The 26,008-nt window shown below is 40.5% G+C and overlaps 1 protein-coding gene across 1 annotated transcript in view; it reads right to left on the bottom strand.

The window, feature by feature from the left end:
• The window catches only part of LOC113018954 (uncharacterized), a 29,515-nt gene that overhangs the window by 1,645 nt on the left and 1,862 nt on the right, over positions 1 to 26,008 (bottom strand). The window contains exons 2-7 of the mRNA XM_026162413.1: positions 6,033 to 6,112; positions 5,109 to 5,148; positions 4,613 to 4,884; positions 2,983 to 3,246; positions 2,582 to 2,860; positions 245 to 526 (exon numbers count right to left, since the gene is read on the bottom strand). Coding sequence (XP_026018198.1) covers positions 245 to 526; positions 2,582 to 2,860; positions 2,983 to 3,246; positions 4,613 to 4,884; positions 5,109 to 5,148; positions 6,033 to 6,069 — 1,174 coding nt within the window. The 5' untranslated portion in view covers positions 6,070 to 6,112. The remainder of the gene's footprint in view (positions 1 to 244; positions 527 to 2,581; positions 2,861 to 2,982; positions 3,247 to 4,612; positions 4,885 to 5,108; positions 5,149 to 6,032; positions 6,113 to 26,008) is intronic.

Genomic DNA, 26,008 nt, shown 5'->3' with positions numbered 1-26,008 from the left:
CATTGTTGAAATCTTGTCTCCTGAAAACGACAACGTGTGTCCCGCCACACTGTTGAACACAGAATATCGGACATTAACCTGGCTATTGAATCACAGTTGCACTCTGACCTTCAAGCGTGTGGGTATTTTAGCGTCACATTGGATGAGAGTTTGGATATACAAGACAAGCCTCAGTTGTCTTACATCAGATAATGATCTTATCTATCACGTTTTGTATTTCTTGAAGAAAAAACAATAAACTCACCCCTGTGATCAATCCTGACTGACTGGCTGTCCTCTGTGTAGTAAACTGGGTTTCCTCTTCCTCCTCTGCACCTGTAGAGTCCTTCCTGTGAGACACTGATTTGTCCATTTGAGTGGAAAACTGCATCTTGTGTGGTCAGAGGTTCAGAGGAGTTCTCATCTCTGTACCAGTAGTATTTCCATCCAGATGATGATGATGAGTTCACAGAGCAGGTCAGGGTCACACTGCCCGCTACTGGAATGTCTCTCATATCAGACGTTATTTGAGCCCTTGGTTGATCTGCTGTTGAATTTAATCAAAGGGAGAAAGAAAATTAAGCCTGTGTGTGGGGTAAATATATACCACACACAGGCTGGGAACACACCACCCTTATATTATCTGCATATCTCTGTTGTATACATACTGTTCTGTGTCCAACAATACAAATGAAGGACAAACCAAATGTAAATGGTATGAGTACTCTTACAGAGACCTGTGATGCATTTTATTCTTTTAGGCAGCTGTGGCTACAACTGTAGCTGCCTCCACCAGTGTATGAATGTGAGAGTGAATGAATAGTGGTATTGTAAAGCGTTTTGGGTGCCTTGAAAAGCGCTATATAAACCCAATCCATTATTATTATTATTATTATTTTTAATTTCATTATGATTCTTCTTTGGATTTATAAAATAATACTTGTGCTTATTCTGTGTGATTCCTTCTTATTACCACAACAGAAGACACAGAACTTCTTACTAATGGAAGTTTATAATTCCCAGATCATGTAGCAGCACAAAGTAATTTGAAATAGGAACACTTTATTCATTTTTAATTTCAGACTTTCATAAAGCATTTTCATTTGTTTACATTATTTGCTCATGGCAACAGTTTGCTTTGATTAGGAAATACTCTTCTTCCTACATGATCAGAAGAAACAAATCAAATTCAAATTCAAAAATGAACAAATCTCTGTATCTATAAACCTCCTGTTGAACACATACACACTGATATCAAAAACTCACACATCACTGTTTGTTCCATCAATACAACAAAATGTATAAATTTATCTACCACTGCTCATGCAAAGTTCTCAAATAAAGTGTGTGAAAGCATCAATTTCATGACAAAAAATGAAGAAAAATCTTCACACACTTCACCTCGGTTGGCAAAGCAAACCAAAAAGTCAGTGACTAAAAATGTTTATTGATGCCACCAAGTCACTCTCTCTCTAGCATGCCTCATCTCACAGTAATGCAACTGAACCAGGAAAACATTGCATTACAGTGGTGCCTCGCTTAAACGCGGTTCACCTTTCGCATCCTCACTGCTGATTTTTTATTTTATTTTTTTATTTACAGTGCATTGTGTTCTTCGTCCTAATTGGCTGTAGACCATTGTCAATCAATCTCGTGCCATGTCTCCTGTACAGAATGCATTCAGCTTATCAAATTTACATAAATCTTCGATCGCTAGCAGTGTGAGTTTTATCCCCAACAAACACAACAATGTTGATGAAACATTTTGCACCGTCATTCTATAATACTGGACTTTTTTTTCTACAAAGGTTTGAACTTTGAGAGTGTTTAAACCAGAGGGAAAGTATGAAAATTTTAATGAGAGAAAAGTCTGAAATGTCTGAGAAAAGTGTATAAAGTGTGTAGTGGGCAGTTTTACAGCCTTAAAAAATCTATAATAATTGTAAAAAAAAAATAAAGCTGAATACTTCATTGATTTCACCCATCAGTAGCTCTATCAATTGCAAAGACAACTTCAAATCAAATAAAAAACATACAAATCTTATTATCTCTAAATAATGGCTAATATAATGTGTGTAACATACTACATCTCTTTGGATTGTTACAATAAACCTGCTCATCATCTGTTCAACTTCTGACAGTACCCGTTACTCTTTGCCAGGGTACGGACATCTACAACAGACAGGCTCAGCCCCTTTCTATAGGTGCAGAGAAAGTGCATAAACAAAAGCACACACCACAAACAACAAAGGTAGCTCATGAATGATTGGCAGGTTCAGCCCACACATTCTGTCCACTTTCTATTCCCACAGAAATGACTTCGGTGTCTGTTTGCAAAAATAATTTTTCTAACAATTTTCTGTTTATGTATTTCTGTCATTATTGTCCTCAGGTGATGGAGCAGCAGGTCAGCATTGGCGTCTCTATACCAGCTGAAAGTTCATGACACAAAGTGGTGACAAACTGTCTACAATGAGGCTACTATCAGCTGCAGCTCTTTGTCTGACTAACAATGTAACATGCTTTGTAGACCATTGAATCCATCCTGTGCTGACCATGATGACATTTGTCAAATGGAGATCACACAACAAACATGACTTACTTGATGCTGACAATGTGAAGGCTTCACTCCACTCTGTTGAAGAATATGAGTCATCTCTGCGTCGACTCTTACACATGTAGTCTCCACTGCTGGACTCAGAAACTCTGAATGTCACATCATTATTGTGTGTCCACTGTGTAGGTGTGCTGGGTCCTCTCCATTCATACTCCCACTCAGTGGTTTCACCTCCTTCCTGCACCTCACATGTCAGAGTGATCGTCTCACCTCTGAATATCTGAGGCCAGTTGGGTCGTTGTTTTACAACAACTTTATTGGAAACTGTTCACACATATTAACAGTTGAGATACAAACAGAAACATGAAATCAACACAGAAAACTTCACATTGTATGTTTGATAATCATGAGTGAATGTATATTTCAAACTAAATTACTGAACTCACTGGTTTTCTCAATGGTGACATCATCACTTATATCAGTGTAGTAAACTGGGTTTCCTCTTGTTCCTCTGCAGCTGTAGATTCCTCCTTCAGATACTCTGATATCTCTGTTTTGTTGACCTCTTATTGGAACTTCAGAGGTTTTTTGGGTTCGTCTGAACCACTCATATTTCCATCCATCAGAGCTCTGCACAGAGCAGGTCAGTGTCACACTGCCCCCTGCTGGTATGATTGTTGTTCCTGCTGTCAGTGTGGCCCTGGGTTTACCTGCTGTTATCAAAAAGACAAAAAGAAAACACAAAGCCATTGAACAACATTTTAAAATGTGCTTTCATTTTATTTAAATTCCAACTTCCAAGAAGAGATGTCTTTGCTGAGCACGCATCATTCTCAGGGACTCCTCTCATCCTGCCAATAAACTCTTCCAGCTCCTCCCCTTCAGCTGACGCTACCGGACCCTACAGACTAAAACCAGCAGGTTTATGAACAGCTTCTTCCCCACTGCTGTCACCTTACTGAACTCAGTCCCCTGCTGAACCTTTCCATCCACACCCACTTATCCCTCCTAATGACCATGATCATGACTGTCATTCATTCTCAACATTCACCATATGCTTACATTGGTTACTGCTATAGTTTAGGACACTGAACCAGTATAGTCTCTGGTATAGTGCGTACACTGTTTACTATTATAGTCTGTTCAGAGCGCTACGCTTCCACTGTGAATATATTCATAGCACTCTGTAGATCTGTTTACCATATGTAGCACATCTGTATATATTTAGCAAAGCTTTATATTTGTTCATAGTACATCTGTATTTCTGCCCGTCTGTATAGCAATACAGAACATCTGTATACTATATAGATCATCTGTATATCTGCTCTCTCTGTACATAATCTGTTCATAACTATCCCACCATTGATTTATACTACCCTTATCTGTATATAATTGCTCCCATTTTTTAGCACTTACTACTCTTGCACTCTGATCAGATGCAAACTGTATTTCCTTACCCTGTATTTATAAATGTGTAATGACAATAAAGTTGAATGCTAATCCTAATTAAATTTATTTTTTAAATACAGTTTAAGATCATTTTAATTTTTTCTGACATAGTAAGAGAGCTACAATTTTGAGGTTAGTCGGGTAATTCAGGTTGTAGATCTCTAAATAAGCACAGTACAAATGTTTGTCCATTCTTTGGCCTGAAGAAGTCACACTGAATGTAAACTAATGCAGTTCACTGTTGAAGGAAACACACTGATGGGTTCAGAGGGATCTGCCTGGTTTCACATTTAGATAACAGAAACATCGTCACCTTAAATTATGTGGAGCTTTGATGTTTCTTTTTTTTCATTATTTAAATTAAATTTCATCCACAGTTATTCTTGTTATACATTAAAACATGCACATGTTGTAATGACAAAAAATATATTGTCTGAGTATTTTTGTTGTAGTGTGTACTGTCAACAAAGTTAGGTAAAATGCAAGGATCTTGGTTAAAGTTTAAAGTTTCAATACATTGGAAATAAAATAGTTTCAATGAAACATTTATTAAACACATATATTTTTTTATAATTCAGATGAGTATTTTAACTGGAGTCATCACATTATTAATCACTGAGGACTTACCTAATACAGTTACAGAGACAGTATTACTGTTCTTTGTATAATCTGACCACTTTGAGCTGCCATAGCACTGGTATTTACCACTGCGATCTGTAGATCTCATTTCTAATGTGTAGTCTTTGTGCTCCCTGTAGGGGACATAGTCTCGACCATCCTTCTTGATTTCGTAATACCAGTCAGTGTCTCTTCCTTCATTCATGTCACACTTGAAGGTAACAAACTCTCCAATGAAATAACTGGATGATTTGGGTTCAATAGTTAGCACAGCAGCTAGAATCCAACACAAACAGACAATCAGACAACAGACAATCTGAAACACTTATTTAATGCTCAAGGCAAGACATTGATTGATAACACTTTATTTATATTCACACAAAATGAAAATACAGTGATAAATCAATAAAAAGAAACACAAATAGGATCTGCATTAGAGTCATACAGGTTGAGAATAATCTTTATTAAATAAAAAGGAAGAAATTGAAAAAGGAAAACTGTTCAGTCACCTTGAGCGTGTCCACTGCAGAGGAGCGTACAGAGCACTACAATAAAGACAGAAACTTCAGATATTATCAAACTAAAGACACCAAAATGAAACATAAATAAAAAGCTGTTGGTAATGATGTGTCTCATTTCTTGAGGCACATGATCAATAGTCAGTTAATGACCTTCTTAAGGAACAATCCCACTAGGGTTTAAAGTCCAGTTGCTTTCTTACCAAGCTCCTTAAAACACTTGGAGATTTTCAATGTCTACTATGATCTGAGTCAGTGCACTGAAATCTAATCCAGTCTACAAACAAACATGGTGAAAAAAATCTGAAAAATTAATGCCATTGACAAATTGCAGTGAGTCACTTCTGTCAATAAGAATTTGTCTAGAAGGTGATATTTGTTGATCAACATTGACATATTTTAACTAATTTATGTGTCTTCTACATTTAAACCTGCCTACTGGGAGTTTTTTTTTTAATCTCCATTTATGGCTGGATGAGCTCTAATCTTCCTTTAGGAAGCAAGTTTCATTTAGTCAGGAGTAGGATTACCTGGACTAAGGAAGCAAATTTCTGTTAGTCTGCATTAAAAGGCCTATTTTTAAATCTAGCACTGGCTTTAATTACTGCCTTTATGTGTTTAATAAAATGTAACCATGATTGGTTACATTTTATATTACGATGTCAAAAGCATCAAAATATCACTGATGGAGAAACAAACCTTTCTTAGATAAACTAAACCAGCTCAACTCTGATCTGAGTCAGTGCACTAAAATCTAATCCAGTCTACAAACAACCATGTTGGTAACAAACATGAGAGTCCTCTGATCACATGACCTGAAATGGTACAAATGACTGATGCTCTGTTCTTCTTACTAAAACATGTTTATGGATCAGTATGAATCAAACAATAGAAGTCAGTGATGTACTCACAGAATAGGCCCAGCTCACAGAGCAAAGTGGCTCCCATCCTCACATCCAGCAGTGACACGTCTGAAAACTTCTACAACTTTCTGTAAAGAGAGAGAGTGAAGCAGCAGCACAGCAGATACCAAAGAGCTGTGAAGGAAACAATGACTTTTTAATACTTCTTCTCTCTGCTTCCTTCCTTTTACACAGAAATAACAACTTAACATAGTCTGACCACCACATCATGTGATACATTTATACTCTCCTGCAGAAACATATCAGGCAGATTTTTATCAGAATGGCAATAAAAAAAAATATATATATACTGAAACTAAACAATAATAGCTTGACTGAGTGCCCAAAATGAGATTTAACTGTGAAGTACTTTAGTTCATTTTACAGCCCAGAAACACAACGAGAAACATTGTTCAGATTCAGATTGCTAACAAGTATCTATCAGGCATTAGATATTAAAGTAACAGCGACGGATATTTTGTTGCCTTTGTCTGCTGCTTGTATGCTTGGTTTGATTATTATGAGCTTTATCACCAGTAATAATTACCCTCATAAACACTACATGTATACATCATTCAGATCGTTTTAAACTGCAGTAGATGCATAAATGAAGACAACTGATTAAACACAACCAAGACAATAAACTTTTACCATTCCCTTCCTGTCACAGATGTAGTCATTGAGTTGGCTGCTGCTACTTTACAAGGAGATGACGATACACTAAATATTGATGCACAAAATCATTACATTGCTTCAAATATACATTAAATAGATTTGAGGTGAGCCCCCATACCAGCTGATAAACAGAGATGTCATACTTACTGACAGCAAATGTTCACAGCAGATGTTGGTAATCCACACACTTTCTCACACAGCAGTGAAATCAAGAACTGACAGTAATTTTATTTTTATTTCATTAAACTAATGCAGAATCCTTTAACATATCTTTCCACTGTGGTGACATCTTAGATTAGTCATAAATTTACTCACAGAAAGTAAGCGTGCACTAGTTAAAATAGAAATGTGTCCTTAACCAGAAGTGACCGTGAGACCAGATGAAGTCCTGCCCCCTTTCTCAGCTCCTCTGTTTTCTTACAAGTAGTTGTAACTGCTGTATTAATAAATAACGACAGTGCCTTTTAGCTTCACTTAGTAACTAAAAAGCACACTTACACACTTAGTTACTCATTTCCATGGCTAAATTTTTAGATAGCAGAGCACAGCTGCAAACAAAGCAGCTGTTTATATACTTGAATGTGTTTTACAGAATTAACGGTGTAAGTCAAATAAAGGAAGCAATAAGAGGAAGCAAGCAGTTCAGCAAGGCAGAGTTAGCATGGCAATCTGATAACGTACAGTTATTGGTGAAACACAATTGTGCTTCCTGCACCCTTTACTTCATAAGATGGTGGACTCCAGCTCGTATTGAGGCGATTTGCTGCTGAGTGTGAAGAGGAGGGAATGAGAATCAGCACCTCCAACTCTGAGCCGTGATTGACACTGGATAATTGTTGAAGTCATAACTGTGTTTTAGGGATGAGTTCTGGCCCAAAGCACAGGATTTTAAGGATCTTGTGGCAAGAGTGGAGTGGGAGATTGGCAGGTGGATTGGATGATACTGTGTGACATATGCAGTGATATGGATGCAGGACCAGTGTGGTGTAGTGAAGTGAGAGCTGAGTGTGAAAGTGAAGCTGTCTGTTGGCAGGTTGATTTATCTTCCTACCCTTGTGTGGTCACAAGCTCTGGGTAGTGACGGAGAGAATGAGATGGAAGACATTAGCTTCTAAAGGTGCAGTTAGAGAACATATCTTGAAGCAAATCATAAATCATAATGTTATTTATATATTTATATGTATATATGTAGTATGTAGCTGGAGCTATAATAGTGTGTGAGTCACAGTGAACTTTCACAAAACTTCATTGCATAGATTTTATTTTTTATTATTTAAATTGAATTTTTGTAATAATAAGGTTCCACATGTCAATGTTGTCGGGGGCATTAGTCAGTGGGACACCGCTAGCAAACATGTTGCATATGTGGAGGTTCCCAGACAGAGTTGCATGATCTCCACACTGGTAAGGCACATTCGCTGTAGGTCCTCTCCCTGTACTAACTTATAAGTTTAAGTTTGGTGTTGCTTTACTAAGTGTTAGTTCTTAGAGCTAAATGTCCCCAAAGTGCTTTTGATTACTTTTAAAGGGAAAAATAGTAATTGAATCTGACTTTTATCCATTATAACACCTATTTATGTGTTTTTCACCTGTGCTAAACAGGGATGAAGAGAGGCCTGCTGCTGTGTGTTTCCCTGATTGTGTTGCTGCATTTTGTCTTTTAGAGTTTGTAGAGATTTTGTTTTATGTGTATAATGAGTTTGTCATCTAAAGCTGCACGTTAAATAGTATTTTCAGCCATGTTGGGAAAATTTACTCTTGTATCTATAGGTTTTTTGTAATTGATCCATCTTAGCGGGGATTTAAATATTATAACTGATTATCAGTAGTTTGTTTTTGAGTATACTTCCTCATCGTATCAGAGGTGGGTCGAGTATCTAAAAATTGTACTCAAGTAAGAGTAGCATTACTTTAAAATATTATTACTCAAGTAAAAGTGAAAAGTAGTTGTCAAAAAAGTTACTCAAGTAAGAGTAAAAAAGTACTTGGCGAAAAGACTACTCAAGTAGCGAGTAACTGTTTGAAATGTCCGATTTATTTTATAAATAAATGCTATCAGACAAACAGAAATAAATAAATATACAAATTTGACCATTTTCAAAAGGAATATATGTAAAAAGATCAACAAAATAAGGCACAACAATTCTAATTTCCAGATTTCAGTTTTTCACAACATAAAGCTTTTTTCACCAATACCTACAGTAAATAATATAAATATATAAACAGTGCAAACAATTTCCAGTGACAAGATATGCTGTAAACTTTATATTCATTTTTGCTCCAAAGGGCACAGCAGCCTCAGAGAAAACAGAACGAGGCATCTTCAACATAAATACATACATGCCTTCATACAAGGCAGCTTAGAATTTTATCTGGATATGTGGGTTAACTCTGCAAAGAATTTTCCTCACATCAGCAGAGGTCAGACAGAGAACCTGGTCGTTATGATGGGGGTTGAACTTCCTCACCAGCACATCATTCTGGGGATCAAACCATGCGCTGCGTGTCACCGCTGTCCTGGAAGTGGCTGCGGATTTTTCTGCCATGCGCGCGCTTCGCTGCTTTGATGGTTTGAGACAGTTTGGCCCTTGCTGTTCCCAGGGCCCCCTTGTCACCTGCTCTGAAGGCAGAGTCTTGAATCCTTAGCAGGTCACGCACTTCTGCAGTCATCCACGCTTTCTGGTTGGTCTGTATTACAATGTCCCTGGAGTAAGTGACATCATCGATGCACTTCCTGATGTAGCTAGTCACAGATGATGTGTACTCCTCCAAGTTGGTCCAGTCGCCATTTGTTGTAGCCTCCCTGAACATGTTCCAGTCAGTGTGCTCAAAACAGTCCTGGAGAGCAGAGAGAGCTCAAGTAGGCCAAGTTCCCACCTGTCTCAGAACCAGTTTGGAGTGTCTGATGAGTGGTCTGTATGCCGGAATTAGCATAATAGACCAGTGGTCTGAGTGTCTGAGGTGGCGGCGGGGCTTCGCTCTCTGCACACTGGGAATGTTTGTGTAAACAAAATCCAGCATGTTTTGCCCCCCGTGGCAAAGTCAACGTGTTGATGGAATTTTGGGAGGACTGACTTGAGATTTTGCGTGATTGAAATCTCCGGCGATAATAAACAGTCCATCGGAGTGTGAGTTCGGGAGCTCACTGATCAGCTCGCAGAGCGCCTCCTTAGTATTAGCGCTGGGTGGGATGTACACTGCTGTAATGAGCACAACAGTGGCGAGTTGGCGCACAGTTGGCGAGCCAGCAGCCAGGAGTTATTGTGAAACTGCATGAGACTCATCTTATTAAGTATTACAACGATAAGAAACAATCAAAACCTAGTTTGACAAAATGGACGTAGTACTTAAAGAGGCAATTAAAATCCCTAACGCAGTAATCATAAAAGGGCTTACTAACAGCGACCTCGATGACGAAGTAGCTATTTACCTGGGGAAACACGGTTCAGTTAACCGCCACATCCGTATAGATGATCCGCATTCTGAATTTCACAGGCAGATGATAGCTGAATTCAATCATGCCAGCACAATGGATACTTTGAATCCCCTTTTGCCGCAGACTATCCAAAGGTTTGCTCAGCCTGAAGTCACGTTTGAGATTAGGAGTTTAACTGTGGTGTATGCAGCAAATGCAAGGAATGTCACCAGAGCATACATGAGACAACTGTCTGAAATGGCCAATCTTAGTGGCCACTCGCTAGAAAACATGCTCAAAGAGGGGCTAGCTAACTTAAACGCGCCCCCTCTATCCTCTCAGCCTACAGTTTCTCCCCCTGTTGACAGAGGCATGCACAGGGTTATCATTCCCCCAGTCAACCTGCTGCCGATTTCTCACAGTCTACGGATTCGATTCCAATCTTAAATCAAACCCTGATCGATCTTGACTCACCGACCCAGTTCCATCCCACACTTGAGCTTAACCCGCCCAATGTCTGGCGGGTGGTAGTTGAACATGTGGTGCGCAGTAGTGAAGTTTCTTCACACTCGCCCATGCCGAGTAGGATTAGAGCTTTCTCTGGGCGCATTCCCCGCCCTAACAGTGAAGCTGATTGCGACGCCTGGCGCACAAGTGTTGAAGTCCTCATGAGTGATCCAGTCGTTTCTGACTTGAACTGCACACAGAGGATACTTGACAGTCTCCTGTCGCCTGCCACAGACGTCACTAAGCATTTAGGTCCAAATGCTAGACCCTCTGAGTACCTGAGAGTACTCGATTCTGCGTTTGGAGCCGTCGAACATGGCGATGAGCTCTATGCGCAATTCATGAACACACTACAGAATGAAGGAGAAAGACCATCAGCCTATTTGCAAAGGTTACATGTCTGTTTGACCAAAGCAATGCGACGAGGAGGTGTCAATATGTCAAATTTTGACAAGCAATTGTTAAAGCAATTTATTCGTGGCTGTTGGGAGGACAGTCTCATCAGTGACCTCCAGCTAGGACAAAGAAAAGAGAGCCCACCTTCGTTCTCTGAGCTACTCTTGCTTCTACGCACGGAAGAGGACAAGCAAGCCTCAAAAGTCCGTCGTATGAGACAACATCTTGGTCAGAGCAAACCTGGCCCTAGCAATCCAAAGCACCGGGCCATGTCAAATGTACAAACAGCAAGTAGCTGTGAGTCCGACCTCGATGTGTTAAAGAAACAAATTGCTGATTTGAGTGCACAACTTAACAGTTGGAAAATAGAAAGCCAAAAGCAAAATCAGCCCAAGCACTCAAAGTCAAAGTGCCACACAGTTAATGCCAAAGTTGAAGTTTACCCCACGAAAAGGAAGGCTTCGACCACACAGAACTTTGCAAAAGCCAATGCAAAGCCCCGTCCTTGGTACTGCTTTCACTGTGGTGAGGACGGTCATATTGCCTCATCATGTGAAAACGAACTAAATCCATCCTTAGTGGCCACGAAGAGAAAACAGCTGAGAGAAAGGCAATCTAGTTGGGAAGCATCAACTAGGGCCAGTGATGAGCCGCCTTTAAACTAATCCCAGCCTCCAGTGTGGGACAAGTGGGGGCTGCCGGAGACAATTCTCGTCCCAAGCCACAATGTGCTTTTTCAAAGGAAGTTCAGTCAAAAGCGCCGTCTATACACCTTCCAAAGGGTTTGGTCGGAACCAAAACTTCTGCTACTGTCAACATCGCTGGCAGAGAAATGAACTGTCTTCTTGATACAGGGTCACAAGTGACAACCGTGCCTCAGAGTTTTTATGAGAAGCATCTCTCAGACTTGCCTATAAACCCGTTGGGCGATCTCCTGGACGTAGAGTGTGCAAACGGCCAATCCGTCCCTTATCTAGGTTATGTAGAACTCTCAATCACCTTTCCCAAGAACTTTGTGGGTTCGGATATTAGTGTTAATACCCTAGCATTAGTTATCCCCCCTCTGCGAGCCGAGGCGCGAGAACAGATCTTGATAGGTACAAATACCTTAGATGCCCTTTATGCGGACTTCCATGAGTCCAGTGCGAACTTTCAGCCCGTCCCCCATGGTTTCAGAGCGCTCCTCAAAATCCTTGGAGTACGTCGAAAATCCGCTAGCAATTGCAGCCTTGGGTGTGCAAAGTTAATGGGTAAAAAGCAAGCCGTGGTGGCGGCAGGGCAGACGGCAGTTTTAGAAGCTTCGGTGTATATTCCCAACTCCATTAATGAGAAATGTGCAGTTGTCGAATCGTCATCAGATTTTCCCTTGCCCAGTGGTTTGCTTGTGTTAACTGGTCTTGTCAACCTGCCAGCCAAGCAGCCTTGTAAACTGCCGGTTGTAGTGAAAAATGAAACCGACCACGACATTGTTGTCCCGTCAGGCCGTGTGCTAGCCGACATTAATGCCGTGACCAGAGTCATATGTAAAGAACAGACAGAGAAGATGTCAAACTCTTCAGACCACTCAGGAAATTCTTCTCAACCTGAAGAAATCAGTTTCGACTTTGGAAATGACTTACCTGATGAATGGAGAAATCGTGTCACAAAGTTGCTAAATTCAATGCCTGAAGTATTTTCGCAGCATGCATTGGATTTTGGACACACAGAGAAGGTGCAACATCACATCAAGCTTAGTGATGAAACCCCATTCAAGTCCAGACCCCGACCAATACATCCACACGATGTGGAGGCCATGAGGAAGCACCTGCAGGAACTGCTCAACGCAGGAGTGATACGGGAATCTGAATCACCATTCGCTTCCCCAATCGTAGTAGTCAAAAAGAAAGATGGTTCAGTTCGCTTGTGCATTGACTACCGGAGGTTAAACCTCCAAACCATCAAAGCCGCATATGCACTCCCGAATCTGGAAGAAGCTTTTTCCGCTCTAGCAGGGTCAAAATGGTTCTCGGTCCTGGATCTCAAGTCGGGATATTATCAGATTGAAATGTCAGAGTCAGACAAACAGAAAACAGCCTTCGTGTGTCCCTTAGGATTTTGGGAATTCAATAGGATGCCCCAAGGGATCACCAATGCACCCTCCACTTTTCAAAGGCTCATGGAGCGGTGTATTGGTCCGATGAATCTTAAGGAAGTCCTTGTCTTTATTGATGATCTCATCATCTTTTCATCATCTCTTGAAGAACACGAGCAATGCCTGAAGAAGGTCCTGTTGCGGTTGAAAGAGTTTGGGTTAAAATTAGCACCCGAGAAGTGTAAATTTTTCCAAACCTCTGTTAAGTATCTCGGCCACGTGGTGTCAGAGCGTGGAGTCGAGACTGATGCAGAGAAGATCAAAGCCCTCACGAGTTGGCCCGTTCCCACCAACCTTAAAGAGTTAAGGTCATTTTTGGGCTTTGCTGGGTACTACCGGTGATTCATCCAGGGTTTTTCTAATATTGTAAGGCCGTTGAATGAGTTAACCGCTGGTTACCCACCATTGAGAAAAGGAAAGAAAAGACCCACGAAGCAACAAAGCTCCATGTACCATAGCCCGAAAGAGCTATTTGGTGACAGGTGGACTCAAAAGTGTCAAGAGGCTTTTGAACAAGTCATTGGTAGGCTAACCTCAGCCCCAGTGTTGGGTTTTGCCGACCCCAGACTCCCATATATCCTCCACACGGATGCTAGTACCATTGGCCTTGGTGCCGTTCTGTACCAACTCCAGGATGGACAGTTGAGGGCCATAGCCTTTGCTAGCAGAGGACTTTCAAGAAGTGAGATGAGATATCCAGCCCACAAGCTGGAGTTCTTGGCTCTTAAGTGGGCTGTCATCGAAAAGTTCTCCGACTACCTGTATGGTACGGAATTCACAGTAGTGACGGACAGTAATCCGTTAACGTACATCCTAACATCAGCGAAGCTGGATGCAACGAGTTACCGTTGGCTCTCAGCCTTGTCTACTTTTTCATTCCAACTCCAGTACAGGGCTGGTAAACAAAACGTAGACGCGGATGCACTGTCTCGTCGTCCCCATGGTAGCCCAGGTGATGATCCTGTCTCACAGAAGGAAAGTGAAAGGATCCGGCAATTCGCCCTCACTCACCTCAGTGGCGATGACAAAGAAATGGTTTCTAGGGAGGTTGTACAGGCCATCTGCGAAAGGCATTCAGTTAATTCAGCAGGCCTGGATTCAGAGTCATTCACTTGCCCAGGTTTGGCTTTAGTTGAGTCCTTAGCCTTACATGCTACAGCTGTCCCTGATAGCTTTGCAGAAGAGCTGTTGAATGGTTCTCCTCTTCCCCCGCCTATGGCAGAGGATGAGCTCAGACAGAAACAGAGGCTAGACCCAGCTCTCGATGCTATAGTCACTCTGTTAGAAACTGGTCAGACCCCACCTCCCAGTCTTAGAGCAGAACTACCTGAGCTTCCCTTGTTACTGCATGAGCTCAGTCGTCTTGAACTGCAGAATGGAGTTCTTTACCGAAAGAGGCAAACCAGTCCAGACATCTCCTTTCAACTCGTGTTACCCGAGGAGTTGAGGCCAGTAGTCTTCCAACACCTCCACAGTAACATGGGCCACCTAGGAACTGACCGCACTATTGACCTGGTCAGAACTCGGTTTTACTGGCCAAAAATGAAGACGTCAGTTGAAAAAATGATCAACACGTGTGAACGGTGTGTTCGCCGGAAGTGTAGGCCAGAGAGGGCAGCTCCCCTCATGAACATCAAGACAAGCAGGCCCCTTGAACTGGTCTGTATAGATTATCTATCTATTGAGCCAGATCAGTCTAACACTAAGGATGTATTAGTTATGACTGATCACTTCACTAAGTTCGCAGTAGCTGTCCCTACACCAAACCAACGAGCGCGCACTGTTGCAAAGGCCCTCTGGGAGAACTTCATTGTTCATTATGGTGTCCCAGAGAGACTTTTAAGTGATCAAGGCCCCGATTTCGAATCGAAGACAATAAAAGAACTCTGCGCAATTATTGGCATGAAAAAGATACACACAACGCCGTACCACCCCAGAGCCAATCCAGTTGAGAGGTTCAACAGAACACTTCTCCAAATGCTTGGCACCTTGAATGACAATGAGAAGTTGCATTGGAAAGAGTATGTAAAACCTCTAGTAAATGCATATAATTGTACCAAGAATGATGTGACGGGCTATTCGTTTATGTGCTGATGTTTGGGAGACAACCAAGGCTTCCCATTGATCTAGTATTTGGGTTGCCTGTGAATGCCCAGAAGAAGTCGCACTCCCAGTACATCAGTGATCTAAAACATAGGTTGGAGGAGAGTTTTAAGATCGCAACCTCAAACGCACAAAAGAATGCTGAGCGCAATAAAACCCGCTTTGACAAGCAAGTGGTTGACTCAACTCTGAACGTGGGTGACAGGGTTCTCGTGCGTAATGTTAAACTGAGGGGAAAGCATAAGTTGGCAGACAGATGGGAAGATGATGTGTACGTAGTTCTGAAAAGAGCAGGCGAACTACCAGTCTATACGGTTGAACCGGAAGCGAAAGAAAGACCAGTCCGAACATTGCACAGAGACCTGCTCCTTCCTTGTAGCTTCATACCGGTCACGGAGTCAACTGAAAACAGTCCCAAAAAGCCCCAAGCTCGGCGGAACAGAAGGCAAACTGTTGTTCAGGAAGACGACGACGACCTCGACTCCGAGTATTTACCAGTACCTACCTGGATACCAATCTCCATTACCAGCTCTGTCAAGCCAACTCTCGTTGTGCCCCGCACTGAAAGTGTGCAAAGACAGTTTCCAGCTTATGATGAAGCCAAACGTGACAATCCCACCGAATGTGACAATCCCACCGAATGTGACAATCCCATCGGACGTGACAGACAATCAGAGGAAATTGAGGAAACGGAAGTTGTGAACTTACCTGAAACTGCAACTGAAAACTTACCCGAACATGTGGACTTACCTGAGCCTAGCTTGCTGGAGACCAACATTCAAGTTGAAGATCCTGTGGAGAGAACCCAGCAACCTAGCAAGCAAGTCCTGCCCAATGTGGATGAGACGATGCTAGAGCGTCCTAATGACCAAGAAGGAGTCATAACTGAGCAGCCTAGTTCGCTTGGTTCACAGAACAGCTCTCAGGAAGAACATGACGTTCTTCGTCGATCTCAAAGGTCATGTCAAGCACCAGAAAGGTTGCAGTATTCTACCTTAGGTAACCCCTTACCTAAGGTATTTTACTGTTGTTAATGCAGTATTTAATAGCCTAAACGAAGCCATTTCAAGCTTTATGCAGTCTAGCCATTTAGATGCACAGGGACGTGCATACCATCACGTGGGGAGGGTGTAACCCACATTTGAGTATGGCTTAGATAAAATATGCCAGAATGAGAAAAGAATCATTAATCTAAGCAGCACACTTCATTTATAATGAATAAACTATAGGTGCAGCAGTTAAGGAGTTAACTGTTCTGGTTTAGACACGTGTTACTCTAGGCCAATGAGCTGCTGAAACATGGTACAGGCTCCGCCTGCCGCCCCTGCCTAGGAGGACACAGATTTTTCTCTTCTCTCTTTTTCGCTCGCGAACCTTCCATGAGCAAGCTAGTAAGGAAACGAGACACGGCGAATTATTGAGACAAGGTATGAAAAAGAGTAATATAGGCAGAGAGTTAGCACTCACCGTTTACTAAAACTATTTTATTGTTTGTATATTGCTAAGACGAGTAATTAGCTGGTTCTTTTTACATTGCTTAGTCGAGAAAGGTCGGGAGTTAGAGACGACGCCATTTCATCGGTCGTGCGCCATCTCGCGCTGCTCCGTCTTTCTAATTCTGAGATCGGTGAGCAAAGTATTTTACTTGTTCATTATTTATCTGTGTTTCATGAATGCCTTGCAAGTAAAATGTTCCAGTGTTTAATGATAATTGTTTAGGAATGTTCTGTAGGAAACTGTTCAATTTACTGAAACCCAGTAGTTGAAGCGAATGTGTGAATTGTGATTTTATGAGGAACTTAATATGTCCCATGACACTGTCCTTGACAGGTCAGGTTTTTTTTGTTGTTTGGTTTTGTTTTTTGTTTCTTTGGTTTGTATCTTCCTGGTGCATTCCAACGGATCCTGAAATTGATAGCGAGCCAACCCCGTTGAAGGACCAATTGACTTTGTTCTGTCCTGCACATCAGAGTGTGGTAGGCCAGATGTAACAAAACAGAAACACACCACGCCATTTTGTACTAGTAGTCCCCCTTCTTCACATACATCCCTCTGGACTCGCGGGTGGGTTGTTATAAGGACTTGGGTTCACGGACTCTGTACATTCCATAAATGTGAACAAAAGTGAGTGTGAGCAGTTGGAAATAACCCTCCAGCTGATTAACTGTTGCTAATTGTAACGAAATCTGTGAAAATGCAAGTAAGTGTTAACATTTATATGCTGATGATTGAAATTGTGGTTCATTGTTGGATGTGAACTGTACTTCTAGAAAGGGTGCACCCAGGTAAGATTTCTTTCTCATCGAGTGATTACTGTGATTTTGCCAAAAGGTATCATTAAGAGAGTACTGGTACCGAAAGGGAATAATTTCATTTGTAAATGTTTTGAATGTTTATCATAATGTTCTGTTGTTTCTAAATGAAAAGAAAAATACAACTCCGGTAACTTTTCAAAACTCGCGGTTGTCTGAGTCTCATTCAGTTCGCCTCTCCTGTACGTAGCCGAACCTACTGGTCCAAATCATTGAGCTCTTTGGTGTCAAATTTGGGTGACATGCCTTTTTTGATCTGGGAGTATTCGAAACACGCACATTAGTGTTACCTATGCCATTGGTAAACCCGAACACCGATTATTCTCGTTGTGGTGTCCATGTGGCTCAGAGGTCACGATAAAAAGGCGATAGAAAAAACACAAAAACAGCACTGTTTGGTCCAGAGTGGTCGCTGCGTGCTGTTGCCGTACCGCCATCTCATCTACTTGTAATAATAATATTTGTAAACTTGTAATAATTCTACTTGTTCCCACTGTGTTCCCCACCTGTTTCTACTTGCCTCATATCCTCTTGTAGTTATTGTCTCAGTCTTCCGTCGCTTTTTCAGTTTTCTGCCTCTGTTGTGTATTTGCTCTTGTTACCCAGATACTTAGCTGTGTGTATTCTAGTGTTCCCTGGATCATTACAACACTTGTGTGTTCATAAGTCAGTTTTCTTAGTATTGATTCCTTTTGGACTTTTTAAACCTGACAGCAATAAAAACTTGTCCTTTTTTGATTTTGTCTACAGATGAAGCTCTGTACAGTTTGTAATCTGTCCACTTAAACATGTTTTGTCTGTGGATATAGTTTCATTATTCCTCATCCTGAACAGAACTCATAGACTGGGCAGCATCGTTCCTCTTTTTAGTAGTCCTGTCAGCAATTTTTCTTTTCGTTTATAAAAATAGAACTTCCAAGCAAATTGTTTCTGTGGGGTACTGTGTGTTTCCCCGTCCTTCACTCGTGTATGTTCATTTGAAGAGGAAAAACCTTCCACGGGACTCCGATATGAAAATATACAAACAGAAATATAATTCAGAGCATGTAAATTGTCTTACAGGCGTAATGAGGTTTAAGTTACCCTCAACAACAAACAAACTACGGTAGAAAAACCGTGTGGCTCTGCAGCGTCTTGCCTCTGCTATGTCCCCACCCCCTCAGCACCGTGTGCACTTAGTTGCATAAATCCATGATGCATAGTTTTAAAGTATAAACCTAGCCTTTAAAGTGAACATATTCAAAGTTTTACTTTACCAAGCCAAAACACAATAAAATAATTTTAGTTTCACTATAAACATGAATTTACTTATTAAATTACTAATTACCCAAAATAAGTTTAACAGCAAATATAAATTGAACTATAGTAACCTGGCTCCCACACTGTGTGTCCTGCTGTGTAGACTTGCCTTTCTTAAGTTTAACATAGTTTCCTTGTGTTTCTCTTCACTTATTACAGCAGTTCTGGTGAAATCACACTTCTTAGGCTGACTAAGGCTGCACAGAAAACGTGACATAGCAGGAGATCAGGGACTATCATGGTGCTGCGTCTTTAGACCCAGCTTTAAGTTACAGACCAAGATTCATATTCTTCAGTATCCTGAGTAATTGGGCCTAATTTTTGCTTCATACATTTATGATACCATATAATGTTTTTGTCTTTACACCATCAGGCTATAGTTTAGTTGTTGGTCATAGGTACACACCGGCTCACTCCTTGGCGGCCGCTTGTCGGGGCCTGGAGCCTGGGGCTCACTCGGGCCTCTCGGCCTGGGGCTCGGTCACTCAGGCGCAGCTGGCTGCCGGCGGAGCTCACGGGCGCGTCACTGCAACTCCCCCTGGCTTCTGCTCCGCGGCTGCTGAGTGAGCCCTCATCTGGGACTCTCCTCAGCTCTTTCCGGGACAGTGGCACAGCTGCCCCTCTGTTGGTCTTCCTTGGTCTCTTGTGTTCTGGGGGCCTCTGGATGTCTGGAGTTTTGATCTCCTCCACACCTGCTTCACGCCCTGGAGGACGGGGCTGTGGCCCCCCCACACCCTCTAGCAGATTATTACATGAAGGAACCTTTTAAAAAACAAAAAACAAGCGCGTCCATGCTCACAGGTGTACACACGGGTGATCACACCCACAAACTACACCCTTTTTGGCTCCTACCTCAAAGCACACTGTGTTCTGTTGATCTTATGTGCTGCACAATAATGTTTAACATTTAGTATTTACTGTCATATTCCCATATATCATTGTGATGTTGTTTATTCTATTACTCTTGTTCTCTTCTGCTTGCTTTCTTTTTTCTTTCTCAGCAGGTGATCCAGGTGATTGATATATGCATTTTTTTTTCTCTGCCCGTTCTGTTGGTTTTTGTCTTTTGCCCTTCTCCCCCGTCCCTCTTCTCAGCTGTTTCTCTTCCCCTCTTTCTTTCTCCCCTTCTTTCCTCCAGTCAAGTCTGTCCCGTATTCAGTAAGTGAAAATAAAATAAACAATAAAAGTTAAATCAAATGGACCATTACGGCAAGGCTGGGATGGTCAGTTTGGTAAAGTAAATCCGTTGGGCATCTTTCTTTGCCTTTAGACAACAATTCTGATGGCAAAAGAGCCAAACGGGACAGGCCAAAAAGAAAAAAAATAAAAATAAAAAATAAGTTACAGACCAAGATTCATATTCTTCAGTATCCTGAGTAATTGGGCCTAATTTTTGCTTCATACATTTATGATACCACATTATTTTTTTGTGTTTACACCATCAGGCGATAGGTTAGTTCTTGGTCATAGTTTGTTTATGTTCTGCTTCAGTTTAATCTTTCTTCTGTGTCATGGATTCAGCCAGACGACTCCAGAAAGACCCTTTATATTGGTTCTGATTAGCAATAAGCATGATTAACTATCACCAACCTACTTAACACTCACACTAGGGCTGCTCGATTATGGCAAAAATGATAATCACGATTATTTTCACTGAAATTGAGATCTCGATTATTTGACGATATTTATTTAACCCTTTAAGACCAACTATAGAAGCAAGTCCACCAGAGCTTATATTTTTTTTTTTACATGTTGTAGTGCCATTGGGAGCATTTCAAGTTGCTATACGTCAATACAACTGTTATTGCCCATATTTTAATAATATGTATGCATTAAGTCCATAGTAACTACATTAATTGCAAAAAAAGTGCAATAAACTACAAAAAAATTGAAAATCATTTTTGTTTTTGTTTTTTTTACATATATTTCTACTTGGAGAAATTTAAGAGGTTTATCCCTCAAAACTTTAAATGCAAAAAATAGTTTACAACAACAGGAAATTTATTTTGAGTGTCTTCATAGTTTTATTTTGGAGATAAAGCAATTTTTATATACTGCAGGAAAAACAAAAAAGCAATCCTATGATTCAAATTTGCAAAGAAAACAGCATGTGCATCAAAATAAACTATATCCAGCAGTGCAATATGAGTTCTAAGCATCCCAGAAACTATTCAGAAAAGTCAAACATGACTTATAAAAACACCAGTATAGGCTTTTAAGGCCTACAAGTAAAAAACGACATTTTCCGCGAAGATGACGTCTCTTCCGGTTTCTGGCAATGGCGGACATGCGATAGTTTGCGCTGCCGTCTGTTTCAATGTGGGAAGTGTTACGAACAGCTGATCGGATCGGCAAAGCGTGTTTCTGGAATATTATGTTTTTGTTCCTGCAAGTGCTTTTTATGCAATTTTTGCAAAGCTTTATGTGGAAGGAAACCGTGACCTAGGACAAGCTGATGGCATGAGATGTGAGTACAACTCCTCTGGTTTCATATGCAAAAAAAAAATGATTGCGCTAGCTTACACGGTTCTGGTTCTACAGGGATTTAAAAATAGTTATGCAAAACGGAGCATGCCCGCTCTGACCGGCTTTAAAGGGTTAACAATAACAATGTATTGAATAATGACTTTAAAAAAATAATATAAAACAGTGCAAATACTGATAACAGTGCAAATGTTTGCAATATAAGAAATAAATGAAAAATCTATGTTTAGTGAACTTTGCACTGTTGCTCTGTGGTGCAGCTACGACACCGTAGCAAAGTTTACACACTATGTCTACTTGATCCACGTCTGACTCCGCGAACCCATAATGTTTCCACACCACTGAAGTTTTTTTTTTTACCCCTCTTTTCAACCAACAGCAATCACTCTCCTCTCCAAATAACTTCTGCTTAGCTTTCCGAGTTTCCCTCGGGTCCACTTAATTGTTGTGACGCGTGTTCGAAACGCAGAGAGGTGCGCTCGATTTGCCACACGGAGCAGCGCGAGAGTAAAGCACGAGGGAGGGGCTAATAATCGGCTCAGTCACTTTTAATGATCGTTGAAAGCCCAGATCGTAATCGTGATTAAAATTCGATTAATTGAGCAGCCCTAACTCACACATGATGACAGGCCACAGACTTCCACACTCTTATCTTCACCAGATTCCTCCAGCCAGTCTCACACACAGAGACTAATATGTTGAGGTTGGAGGTGAATGATGCCAGTGCAGGCAAAATCCAGACATTAAAACAATTTTTCTTGTTCATCCTATTAATTAGGGTCATACTTCAATTAGAATTAAGCATGATTAATTATTTGGAGAACAGCATATAGATAAACATATAGATGTTAAATCCTCGTACTCCACTTTTAAGTCTTTGTCTCTGTGGTAGGTGTTCGTTACTCCCTGTTTTCTTTTGGTAACCTTTTTCTTATATGTTAGTGGTCAGCTTTACTTTCCCCATCATTTCCCCAGTTAGTGCCAGCTGTTCTTCCACCTGTTTCCTCTTCCTACTTTACCTTTTATGCATTTATTGTTTGAGTCTCGCCTTGTTTCTTGCCGCATTCGACCCTCTTTGGTTGTGTGTCTTCTGTCTTATCTATTTAAATTTGTTCTGTGAGTCACAGAGAATAAAATCAAGATTTTTTTTTAAAGTTTATTACCATGTTCTGAATTTAAGGTCCTGCTCTGTCTGCCACACAGTCATCATATGACAGAAACAGTAAATGGATTGTTCTCTTTCTTTAACCCTTTAAAGCCTGTCGGAGCTGGCACACTTGGTTTTGCGTAACTATTTTTAAATCCCTGTAGAACCGGAACCACATAAGCTAGCGCAATAAATTTTTTTGCATATGAAACCGGAAGAGTTGTACTTACATCTCATGCCATCAGCTTTTCCTCGGTCACGGTTTCCTTCCACATATAGCTTTGCAAAAACTGCATAAAAAGCCCTTGCAGAAACAAAAACATAATATTCCAGAAACACGCTTTGCCGATCCGATCAGCTGTTCGTAACACTTCCCACATTCAGCGCGAACGATGGCGTGTCCGCTATTACCTGCCCGAAACCGGAAGTGACATCATTTTCGCAGAAAATGTAGTTTTTTACTTGTAGGCCTTCAAAGCCTATACTTGTGTTTTTATAAGTCATGTTTGACTTTATGCTTTTCTGAATAGTTTCTGGGATGCTTAGAACTCAAATTGCACTGCTGAAAATAGTTTATTTTAATGCACATGCTGTTTTCTTTGAAAATTTGCATCATAGGATTGTTTTTCGTTTTTCCTGCAGTATATAAAAATTGGCGTATTTCAAAAATAAAACTATGAAGACACTCAAAATAAAATACCTGTTGTTGTAAACTCTTTTTTGCAACTTTTTTGTATTTTAAGTTTTGAGGGATAAACCTCTTAAATTTCTCCAAGCAGAAATATATGTAAAAAACCAAAAACAATTTTCAGGTTTTTTTGTAGTTTATTGCACATTTTTGCAATTAATGTAGTTACTATGGACTTAATGCATACATATTATTAAAATATGGGCAATAACAGTTGTATTGATGTATAGCAACTTGAAATGTTCTCAAAATGGTACTACAGCATGTAAAATATAATATAAGCTCTGGCAGACTTGGTTCTATGGTAGGTCTTAAAGGGTTAAAAAAGTGGTTAAAAAAAAACAAAACTAATTTTGACTTATAATGAAACATATTTAAATAATAAGAAAGCTGATTAAAATGAACGTTCACAATAAAATTAGAATATTTACAGTATAAGACATTTAAAAGAAATGATGGGAGAAAGAAGTAAAACATGAGAAAGGAAAAAAACATATTTATCAACGTGTCAGAGCACTCCTTACGTTGTGGTACATCTTATCTCCTGTTTGTGGGGTGGCTGTAGCTCAGGTGGCAGAGCAGGTCAGCCACTAATCAGAAGGTCGGTGGTTCGATCCCAGGCTGCATCCTGGCTGCATGTCAAATATCCTTGGGCAAGATACTAACCCCATGTTTGCCTACTGGTGGTGGTCAGAGGGCCTGGTGGCGCCTGTGTCCGGCAGCCTCGCCTCTGTCAGTGCGCCCCAGGGCAGCTGTGGCTACAATGTAGCTTGCCATTGCCAGTGTGTGAATGTGTGTGTGAATGGGTGAATGACTGAATGTAGTGTAAAGCGCTTTGGGGTCCTATGGACTAGAAAAGCGCTATACAAATGCAGGCCATTTACCAAGTATGTACAGTTATTTCAAGTGATCTGATGGATATAAGAGGTCTGGTGTTTGCCTGAATGGGAAGTCTCTGGCAGTGTCACTTTATCTGACATGGATGGAGTACTGCAAGAGTTTGTCTTTTGGCAAGTGCAGCATCACACAGGGTGGTCTGCAGGTGGTTCTTGTGGAGTCTTCTTTCTTTACCATTAAATACATTTTCGGTGCTGGCTCAATCGACAATTACAAAACAGCTGAAGAGCTGCTGTTAAGAGCTGTGGCTGAATTTGGATTGACATTATTGTAGTCAGAGCTCTCCTCTGGGTCACCACGTTGCCCTGTTCAGGTGATCAAATGAAAGCATTTCAAGTGTAATTATTAATGATGATAATTATCAAGGTATTTTCTCATGGTCATCACCTCACATTTTGTGCACTCACTTGTCTTGTTAATGACTGAGCTGAATCCCAGATGTGACATTGTTGTAATCACCTTCTGCTGGACCTGAAATAAGAATCTGATTGACTTTCATGTTAAACACAGTTACTGTATCATCATCCAGCTTCCACAAGCTCTGTATTAATGAAAGTGTAAACTTTACCATTTTCAGTGTTTTCACATCTTCTGACTGTCTCATAGACACAACGATCACCTGCAGGTCAGAGAAAATCAGTCACCTCATGTCTGTGATACTAAATTAAACACAAATATTCTTACAAATAACATTTATATTAAAAGCTGCAGCAGATGTAACAAGTACAGTCTTGTTGCAAATAGCATCAGAATATTTGAAACGGCATGAAAAACTAACCATGAAGAAGAGAGGAGTACACTTGCTGCTGATCTTCATCCTGACTCAGCGTCTGCTCATTAGCAGCACCTTCATTAAAAATGTAAAATTAGATGTTTGTTTTATGTTGTTGTGGATTATACATTCTTGTGAACAGTTTGCATTTTATGACTCAATGCTGCATCTGTGTATTTAATCATTTAAGATATAAAATATGTAATATTAGAAGAAAAATATGAAAATCTCACCTTTGAACTTTTTACAGCAATACAACAAGAGCAGGATGAAAATAAATGTAATTCCAGAAATTGTTCCAATGCTTATCAGAATAGGAAATGAAGAGATTTCAGGACTCGGGACATCTACTGTGGATAAGAAACATACGTTTTAAACTGAACCTAAGTTATAAGTTAAAAAAAGTTAAATAATATATTATAAACTCACCCTTTGTATCAATGCTGACTGACTGGCTGTCCTCTGTGTAGTAAACTGGGTTTCCTCTTCCTCCTCTGCACCTGTAGAGTCCTTCCTGTGAGACTCTGATTTGTCCATTTGAGTGGAAAACTGCATCTTGTGTGGTCAGGGGTTTAGACAAGTTCTCATCTCTGTACCAGTAGTATCTCCATTCACATGATAATGGGTTCACTGAACATTTCAGGGTCATATTGCCCTCTACTGGAACGTCTCTCATATCAGAAGTTATTTGAGCCTTTGGTTGATCTGCTGTTGAGTTTAGACAAAGATAGAAAGAAAATATGAATATATACCCCACACACAGGCTGGGATCACACCAGTCTGATGTAATCTGCATGTGTCTGTATGTTGTTGGGAATAAACTTGCTCTCCAGTTTCCAACAACACATAGGAAGGAATAAGAGCAAACTGAAATGGTATGAGTGCTCTTACAGAGGCCGATAATGCATTTTATTCTTTTAGTGTTTATTTTTTTCTGTTTCATTATGATTCTTCTCTGGATTTATAAAAGAGTACCACAACAGAAGACACAGAACTTCTTCCCAATTGAAGTTTATAATTCCCAGACTAGTAGTAGTCCAACTAGTAGCTGCACAGAGAAATTTGAAATAGAAACACTTTATTTATGAGATTTTTAATTTCAGACTTTCATAAAGCATTTTCATTTGTTTAGATTATTTGTTCATGGCAAGTTTGCTTT

Source organism: Astatotilapia calliptera, chromosome 3 (assembly GCF_900246225.1).
Source record: "Astatotilapia calliptera chromosome 3, fAstCal1.2, whole genome shotgun sequence".
NCBI classification, from domain to species: Eukaryota; Metazoa; Chordata; class Actinopteri; order Cichliformes; family Cichlidae; genus Astatotilapia; species Astatotilapia calliptera.
The sequence above is the reverse complement of the archived record's forward strand: the minus strand, read 5'-3'. Positions and strand labels throughout refer to the sequence as shown.